General features: G+C 43.0%; 1 protein-coding gene across 1 annotated transcript; it reads right to left on the bottom strand.

The window, feature by feature from the left end:
• Positions 1–372: 372 nt before the first annotated feature.
• BRD7 (bromodomain containing 7) lies at positions 373–9,911 on the bottom strand (the record flags this gene model as incomplete). Its single annotated transcript, XM_010158666.1, has 11 exons — positions 373–484; positions 1,384–1,516; positions 2,058–2,165; positions 3,068–3,143; positions 3,783–3,906; positions 4,778–4,962; positions 5,302–5,412; positions 6,609–6,753; positions 8,323–8,380; positions 8,754–8,880; positions 9,672–9,911. Coding segments are annotated over 11 exons (1,419 nt in total), but the record flags the coding sequence as incomplete, so codon positions are not given.
• Positions 9,912–9,950: the final 39 nt, after the last annotated feature.

Raw genomic sequence — 9,950 nt, 5'->3', positions numbered from 1 at the left:
AGAGTGGCTGCTAGCAACATGATAAAGTTCTCCCGGGAACGAGAAAACCCCTCCACGACCACCTCATTTCTGAACAACTGCATGCTGCTATGCAGAGGAGGAGCTAGTGCTAATGGGCGTGGGAGAGTAAAAAGAGAAAGAATGCGTGGCTGGCTGTCTACAACGCTTTGCTGATTTTCATGTTTCACTCATTAACAAGCCAGAATAATCCTTTTCCAGAAAACCCATCCGCTGGAGACAAAGGTCAGTCCTCACTTCAGATTTTACCAATTAACAGGGAGCCCGGCAACAGAATCACAGTATCACCCTTCTCTACTATCAGGGCTCGCGTGCTTTTAGAGAAAAGCCACAGCCCAACAAATCCACTCTTACCGTTTCTAGTTCTCGGAGAGCTCTGGAATGTCCTCCTTTAGTCAGGACATCAAGCAAACCATCCGCCATTAAGAAAGGATAATCTTGTGATTTCAGCAGAAAATCATGAATACTGCAAGATCAAGAGACAGTTCAGGTAACCGCTTCTGTGTCAGACGTTCGGTGGAAAAAAAGGATTTGTTATGTAAAGTCAAACCAACACGTACAGAAAGCACAGAAAAGGGAGCACGGAATTTGATCTATGTGGCTCGCTTTTGTTTAATTACCTACACCTGTTGTAGCTGAGGAATCCACTCAGATTCCTAACAAAACCTGAAAAACCAGGAAAATGAAGATACTCGAGCAGCTGCATCAAACGAGAAGCAAACTTGCACTTTACATCTGCGCTGTACTTATGTATCCCCACGTTTCGTATGAATTTATACCACTGTGTGCTCTATTTTGAGATCCTCAGAAACCAAAAGGACTAACTCTGAAGTTTGCACCATCAAGAACAATAAAACCAATGAGAATTAGTTACTTTTTCTGTAGTAAGTAACAAGAAAACCAAGTGGTATGCACACTAGTTAAGAATGAAATTGAGACTCGCTCCCTCTGGACTCGGCTCTCCCACTGTGACCGCAGTAGTTTGGTCAGTATTTGTGTGGTGCACTCAAGGCAGTAACGAAGGTCATTAACATCACAAAAATCCAGTTTGGATAAACGTCTGTGACACGCAACTTTTTCTGGCTTTGAATGCGAGTCCTTCAGAGTTAGTCCTAAATAGACTTAATTTTCAGACTGTGTGTTCCTATGTATCAGCAGCACTAAAATGCTTCAATCTTGGCTCATTTCACTTCAAATTCTCTTGGTGAAGGGTTTATTCCTTACAAGCCAACAAACCAGCCCCAGCGGGCTATGAAGACAGCAGTGACATCACGCACAGCACAGACACAGCCCGACCTGCAGCGAGGTGCACCTAACTGCTTCCGTAGGCGAAAGCGCTAACAGGCATCCTGCTTGGTGGCTTACCTGAAAGATCCTTGGTTGGAGTCCTCCCCGTATGTGGAATAGATCAGGTCAGAATCTTCTTTGCTTATGTTGGCAAACGTAGAATCGTACGTCGGAGCGTAGGAACTGTAGGGCCCGTAATTCAGGTACGTCACTAATGGATAACAGCAGTGTTAATGACTCCCTCCGGTATGCGTGTCATCAGAAAAAAGTGGGAAGGGGTTGTAAAACAAACCCCAGAAAGAAACTTTTAGGAGACTATTTCTTAGGGTGATGGCAAACTTTCACAGAATACCACCTGTTCACACCGTAACACCTACATCAAATGCGTTTCTGTTTACAGATGATTCATTAACAGTTCTGTATGTGCCTTAGGACACTATGAAAATTCAGCCTGGTGCCGGCAGCAGCTTCTCAGGCTCCCCCTGTGCTCTTTCAAAGACAGAAAATCCCCTTTGTCTGGTAAAGCTCCTCTTCGACAAACGTTTTATTAAATGCGCCTCCCCTTTTGCACGTGCAGTGTAAGCTAGACACTGCGGTGTGCTGCTTAGCTGTGTGACAGACACCTGCAACAACGTGCTTGATCATTAAGAAACTGAGTTCCAAACGCCTTGTGCCTAGGAATGAGATCAACAGGTTGGTTTATGTAAGGAGGAGGATTTATATTTAAAATCAAATAATAAATCAGCACTTGCCTGGAGTAACCTTGTTTCTTTTATCCTCTTTGAAGCCCTGTAACGTATTGACTCCCGACTGAAGTCTCCCTGCCGTCATTCCCAGCTTTACAGGGCAGTAACCTGGTTCTGCAGCGGGGTACATCAAACACAGAAATAACGAGGCGCAGTTAAGGGACACAGGAAGATGTCCAAACTCTAGTAACTTGTAGCTGGAAACTTCAGAATAAAGAGGATACAACTCTCTAAGGGTTTTCCTCGCCAAATGCTTCGTGCTGTGTGTAGCCTTACGCATCCAGACCACGGGGGAACACTGGTTACGTACAGAAGAGTGAACCTAAACGTTAAGTGTTCACGGTCAGGCTTCCTCCTTCCTGTCCTCCCCTAACAGAGGGGGATCAGATCATGAAGAGGATCTGATTCTTAACCTGAAAGCTCACGGTTTACTCTCGCTGAGGTTTCCTGCTGCACCGGCAGGCGGAAGGGAGAGGTCAGGTTCTCAGGCTGGGGCCTGTCTGCTCACTTCAGCTCTGTAAGGAGCTGGCAGGTAACCGCACGCACCTGCACTCTTTTAGCTGGTGGCACTACACCGACGGCACTGACGTGACAAAATGATCTGGGAGCCACGCAGCTCCCAGTGGCCAATTCTGGAACATCGCTGACCTTTTGGGTCAGCAGCCACTGCTCTCTGCATGTGGAGCAGACTTAAGGGGAGCTCGGGAGCGTCATGTGCGCAAGCACAGGGCAGGCAGACCTTTCTCCAATGGCAAAAGCCTTCTCGAAGCTCCCACAAACAGCTGACGCTAACAGGAGAAGCAACAGCCGCTGAGGGCTCCCTCCAGCTGCTCCTCACAGCAGTCCCAACTGGCCCCCATCTACGTGCTCCCTCAGCTGCAGCTTCTTAAATCCCTGCCTTCACCCGCCTTAGAGCAGCAACGGCTTCCTGACCAGGGTTTGCTGACCTGCCCCAGCAGCAAAGCCGCAGAGCAGGTAGGTGACAGCGGCGTGTTTCCTGAACCATGCCAACTTACCTCCTGCAGTAAGGTCAACTGGGTTAAGGAGGCCCAGAGTTGTCGTACCGTCTGGTTTTCTTCTTTCGAATTCACACTGAAATAAGATCAGACTATTTTAATTGACTTATTAGTTGAAATTCGTGGTCCTTAAACTACTGAAAATGTCTAAGGAAACTGTCCTGTCTATAGAAGTTAGACAGGGATTTGCAAAGATCAGTAGGGCTCAGAAGGGAGCGCTGCTCTGACGGTTTTATTTTCACTAGACAACTATTATGGGTGTAGGCACAAGGAATTAAGAAGTTATGATAAATATTAACAATTCTGCAGAGGCTAAGGATAAAATACATAACGCATGCAGAAAACTAAATGAGCCCAGTATTACTGAACTGAGTTCCTTCACCTGTAACACTGAACCCCTGATCAGATACGTGGCTGTTTCAGAACTACAGGGGGGTTTGCAGGTCAGGTTTGAACTATTTTCCTGAGGTTCCTACTAGTCATCCTTTTCTACTACTTTAGCTAAAACTTCTGAAAACGCTGAGCTTGCTGTGCTGATGAAATCCAGCACGCATTCACCTGGCAGCACTTTTCTTTAACCTTACAGTGTCACGCAGCCCATCAGTCAGGTGTGACCTGTAGCACAAGCAAACCTTGAGTTTCAACTGGCAGAGGACACTCGGTGAGCCTGGGTTATGAAAAAGTGAAAGGAGTTACCAGGTACGCCAACATCTACCTGGCTGTTTGCAAGTCGTCTTGTTAACTTCCCTCCCGACTCTCTAACGATACGATCGATCTGCTCCTGCTCCCTTTCCAAGGTATTGCTTCGGACTTTGTCTTCAAGTACATCTTTGTCCTTCCTGTCAATAAAACCCACACAGCGTAGTTACTAGCTTTAAGAGGCAGATTTAAGAAGGCTAAATATCACAAGAAGATATGGTGAAGAAATTGGTTTTGCCAGTTATGCAAACTGTTTTTCAAGGCAAAACAACTAACCAAAAAAAGCCATTTACTACGGCTGTATTTAACAAAGTTGGGGAAAATATGTGACAGATGTCTATCAGCAAATGCTTGTTCGTGTTAGTAAGTGTACAGGTGTCTGTGTTCAGCCTACTCAGCCATACCCATGTCCTCGTTTAGCACGTTCCCCAATTTGATGCCAACACTCCCTCAAAACGAACAAGGATATTTTTGGTAAAGTAAAGCATTAGGTGCTCTGAATCTAGGTATCTGTATTTTCACATCTGTGAAAATGAAGTCACTACTACTTCAGATCATTACAAGGGGTCTTTCTAGGTATTAAAAGCTATTTCAGGAAGCATTTCTGTAGCTGTACATTTATCTGTTTCAAAAGCAACTACTCACCAAAAAAAAGGTGCTTGAGATTGCCTATGCCCTTATTTGTACCAAAATGTTTACAAAATCAAGCTTTCTCCAAACCAGTACTACTTCTGTGAAACACACTCCAACAGAAAGTAACTGAAGGAATGGAGTTGATGAGCAGGACAGGGTTACCGACACAAAACAATGGTGGTAGCATAAAAGATTCTAAACTTCCTTGGTTTTAGTCTATGGGGATGCTTTACATCAATGCTGCTCCCCTGAGACAAGGAAGTTCAATGTCTAAGCAGTACCAGAGAGAAACCCACATCCACTGGTCCCTAAAAGTCATTTTGTTTCAGCAGCATTTAAAGGGCGTACCCCAGAATCGTTACGGAGATAATGCGTCACCTTTTGTGTTCCTTGCTAGGTGTTTTGAACGTTTTGGTGTCGCCAGCCACAGGTTCTCCTTTGTCTTTCCCAGGACTGTTTTCACATTCCCCAGTTTGCTGCAGTTCCATCTTGTCCTTCTGCTTCCTTGTCTTCTGCAGGTCAGCCATGAACTCTATGCTTTGTTTCAGGCTCTGAATTCTCTCCTAAGAGACACAGGAATTGTTTTATTTGCTACTTCAGTGAATCCTTCCCTAACCTACCCACAGAGGATTACTTTAGTTCATCTTACACTAGCAAGCGGAAGGGCAGTTTAGAAAGCGAAATATTAAATGCAAATCTCTCTGCAGTAACTGATCTGGTAGCAGTACAAAAGCATGAGCCTTAACACAATGGGCTATTTAAATTCTACTTGCAAGCATTTGACAAATGTTAAGCAAGGCTTTATTCATTTTTATGAGACCCTTGTAAGAAAAGAGGAATGAAAGAGGGGTCAAAGAGGAAGAAGCGTATTTTTTAGTATTTTGTTCAGTATTTCCTATTACCTGACTAAGTATCTTCATCCCCGAGTGCAGCAGTTTTTTTGCAGCTTTGTAGTAAATGGTGTCTGGTTTGTTGTAAATCATTGCGTTAGTACACATCAGTTTGAAGTTATCCTGTACAGAACATTTGTAATTAATGAATTTAAGAAATCTATTCAGTTAAAGATTTATACAGAAGTATGTATGTAAATGAGATTCAAGTCTCAGGACTAGCACCCCAAGTCTTCTGAAGTGTTCAGAATGGGTAGTAGTTTTTCAAGTTTTAATGGAAGTCCTCTTTGCTAAAGTTATCCACTTCCCTCGCCAACCAGCAGTCACGAGAAGAAAAACACACTGCAGCAATGTAAACAAGGCAACAAAGCTAACTTTAAAACCAGAAAAACTGCAATTCAAGGTTAAATCCTTGTATGGAATATGTCAAAGTTTAGTTACAACGCAGCAATGTGTGCTCGTTTAAGGCCCGTGTCTTCAACGACTGAGCTAGGAACTTCACTTCTGAATGCACGGCAGAGCCTCTCCAGGTAGGTATGTTTTATCCCATTCTCAGCTCTTCACAGAGACAAAAGGTCAAAATGAAAAACTAACCAGAAACAGCTGAATGAACAGGGAATATTTTCCTTACGTTTTGGAGCTCTGAAGAAGAAACCACAACCAATACTGTTGACTAACATCTGCCTAAGTTCAGCTGTTACCCGCGCACAAATTGCACGTCTCGGGTCGTCACCTAGCCCAGTAAAGAATAGAGAATGCTTCTGCTGAAGAAAACAAAACGAGCCCCTCCACCCTTTGAAGCGTAGGGGCCTTCCAAACAAGCCCCCGAATGCACCGGACGCACCGCGCAGGGTTAAGCCAGGACGGAGCCCCCTTGCCTTCGCGGGTCTGCGTGACCAGGTAAGCCTGACCAGCACAGAGGTGACAGGAGGCAAACGACAACGGAGTAACAGGCAGGCAAGGCCAGTGAATTCACCACACTCTCTGGGGTTTTGTGAGAGGTAATATATTTAAAAATAAAAAAAAAGCAGTCTGGCAGAAATGCTAATATTGTCCTTCTTAAAGATCCAAAACGACGCGCTGAAGGACACTAATCCGGCTGAAACCACCCACGTCTTTGCGATGCAGTTACAAACCACAAGTGTTTTCTCTTTCACCTCCACAACTTACTGCTCACAAAAATTCAAAAAGAAACGTTTCTTCAGGCAGAAGTACTGGCTCTTTTGGTATCTTCGTATTTGCATGAAAGACCAGAGCTGAAGTCAAGCATACCTGAGCATAACACATCTCCGTGGTCAAAGGGAAGTTCACAGAATTACCTTTAATTCTTCTATGGACTGGTACCCATTGTTCTTTATCTTCTCCTTCATGGTACTAAAATCCATTGGGTTTTTAATGATCATGGAATAGCCAGGGGCAATGAAGTCAGTCACAGGAAATGAAAAGAAAGAACTTGGATCTTTTCTGTTAAGAAATAAAAAGACAGTTTTTTTATGTTTCAACTTGTAACAAAGAACATATTGAGCTCGGAATTAAGTAGAAAGGAAAGGACTAAGCTGAAAAGGAATCAAAACCATAAAGCCAGGCATGGCTTGTGTCAGCATCATCTTCCACTTTTGAAGGTTGGGAAGATCCCATTAACAAACCTATATACCAAAAACCTTATTTTAAATGACAGTTTTACATTCTGGTAACCACTTGTGTACCTGATTAAAAAAAAAAAAAAAAAAAAAATTCCACACCCTTTTGTTTAGCTTCTGGCTTTTCCAAAAGTGGTTTTATAATAATTAGATCCCTGACAAATAAAGGGAACAAATATCCTAAGAATGTACACTCGTCATTCATCGCTTACTCGGCAATTAACAGAAGGGAAAGCTTGCTGCTGGAGTTGTGACAGAAAGCATGTGTTTAAGATTATGTTAATTTTCGGGTCACGTAATGTTAATAGTTTTACACGTTAAAATGTTCTAATGCTTTCAGTGCTCTCTGACATACACTGATGTCCCTGGGTGCTTTGAACAGCATTAAAATCAAATACAGTTGGTTGGTATTTCCTCTTCAGGATCAGGCTTAGCTGACGAGCTGGCAAGAGCCTCTCCTCCAGAAGGGCAGGACAGTGGCCTCCTGCGGCAGTGCTGATACCGTGCCCACTGCTGAAACCCCTGGCGTTTCAGCCCTTTTTCCCGAGGCTTACTTATGACTGACGGATGCCTACTCCAAGCTGCCACAGAACAGCGAAAAGCCTTTTCCTCCACAGGCCGCAAAATCACGCAGCGCGGGTACTCTGCAACACCCACGGAACATGTGTGCGGTAGCTTCCAGCTGAGAGACGGGATGCAAAACCCAAGGTGGCTGCTTCTTTCTGTACGCAGGGAAAGGCAGCCACGCCAAACACGCCCGTTTTGATGGCTGGTTGGTCGTTTCTTGGAACTGACACCAAGGTCTTGACAATTTGAGGTTAAGAGAAAACTTGCCAACAAAGTTTCAAGCTTATCTGGTGAGGCAGGTAACGATCTTTCAACCACTCTCATACAAGACATACAGATATTCTTAATTCTTCAAGTCAAGAAAGAATATCTTAAACCACAGACCATGGGAAAGAACTCAAAATTCTACAAATTTGATTGTTTTAATCAAAAGACAGTTGGTTAATGAGACAGTAAGACAATGTGGTCTAAGCTTTCAAGTGCGTACTTCTTTTTATAGTGAACAATGCCAAAAATGGAAGAACTCAAGGTAAATGAAGTTTTGGCAAGTTCATTCCAAAACCTTGTGTCTCTCTGGAAAAGGGCATTTAAGAAAGCATCACATTATTGGAAAACAGTCCTACTTTTGAAAGTTTTTGAGAAGTACTTTGAATGGGAGGTGTTCACCAGAAGCCTAAGATGAGGAGAAGCTGTAAGCATGCATTCTTAAACTAGTACCCAAATTCTTATGATGTTAGCAATAATATTTTCACTCAGCTTTTAATGTGCCTCATCCCTTTGTTATTTTAATTTCACAGCTCTGAAAGCCTGCAGCACAGACACTTACCTCTGCAGCTGTCTCATGAGCTGATTCAGAGCTTCCTGAAGCGGTGTCTGCTCCACCTCTAGACCAAAAAGAAATGTGGAGAGAAAGGGTGTGAGACAAAACTGACTGCAAGAGGTACTCAACTTCCAAGACATTAGAAGTCAACTAAACAAAACTGATGCAACTCATCATGAATTAAAAGAATAGAGTGGCAAAACCCACAACATGTATAAGGGATCTACGTTTCTTACTTAACATTCTACTTGCTCTGCCACAGGTACCATCCTGCAAAGGGAGTATACAGTAACATAATTTCAAATTTTTATATGAGATGGGGAAAAACACCAAGGTGGCAAAAAAAGGTCGTCACTTGCCATAGAAAGAACAGAGAAATGTGAGTCAATTAAAGAAAACTGGAATTAGCAAAAGAAATTTCTTTCTAGTTTTGCTACCTTCCTGCTTTGATAAAGTACTTGTCAGTGGTTTCTCTGGTGGCAATTCCAATCTGATGGGGGTCTGACATTTCACCTCCTGTTCTCCCTCACTGTCCGCATCTCGATCGCGTTTCTTTTTATCCTCCTAGAAAGAGAAAGACTGTTATAGAAACTTAGAGAATCTGTAAAACCAGCATCATTACTGTACATAACGCTCTCTAGATTTTTCCAAAGCAACCCCGCATAGTTTAAAACAATATAAGAAGTTTGTAAGGCTGTCGGTCTTTGAAAACCCTGTATTCTTTATGTGCTGTCTCCATCTGCTGGACAATAAAGTAATTCGGTTACACAATGCAATGTATCAAGTTATTTTTTAGAAAATGTGACAGACAGCCACTTACAGCATGACAGTAACAACTGCAGTATTCTCTGCACAGAGGATTGTCTCCAGTGAAGCCCCTAACGTGATTTTTGAAGGTTTTGGGAGAATTAATAAGAAATAGTCAGGAAGTTTAAAATGAGAGGTACCCCTAATGCTTCGAATAAATGTCATGATTACTTATCACGTGAAGAACCCCGAGAAGGAAATATATATACATATATTTCTTTTAATTAACAACTTGTAAAGTCTTAATTCTGTTTTATATAAATGAATTTATTTAGACACAGATTTCTCCCCACTCTTCCCCTTTTAATTTGCTGTCCTTCTATATGCAACAAATTTTTTGAAATATGAGAAACTTCGGATGACTTTACTCACCTTTTTCTAATAGAAGTATCTGGAGAAAAGGAATCGGCAAAACGAACATACTGAGTTTGAATTTATTCCAGTTTAAGGATTCAAGTTACAGTCATATCTGCTCACCTTTTGATGTAAAGCCTAGTGAAAAAGCCGAGGCAGTTTTTTTGCTAAAAGGCACTAGCATCAATACGTACCTTAACCTTTCTCTTCCTTTTCTCCTTTTCCTCTCCAGGAACTTGTTTTTCTCCTTTCTTTCTCTTTTTCCTTTTTCTGTCCTTGTGTTTCTCATGTTCAGACTTGTCTTCGTAGAGGCTCGGATCAAGTCCTGCGTTCCCAGTAGACAGCTCAGCAACTTCACTTCCTCCCACTTTCAGCACCAGCTTCAGTGGCTTTTCCACGTACTCTGAAAACGGCAGAGGAGTAAGCCCTGTGAGTACCGCAGGAACACCCCGCCCCAACAGCGCGGCACACGC

The sequence above is a fragment of the Eurypyga helias genome, unplaced genomic scaffold (genome assembly GCF_000690775.1).
Source record: "Eurypyga helias isolate BGI_N326 unplaced genomic scaffold, ASM69077v1 scaffold33630, whole genome shotgun sequence".
NCBI classification, from domain to species: domain Eukaryota; kingdom Metazoa; phylum Chordata; class Aves; order Eurypygiformes; family Eurypygidae; genus Eurypyga; species Eurypyga helias.
This window is presented reverse-complemented; position numbering and strand designations above follow the sequence as displayed.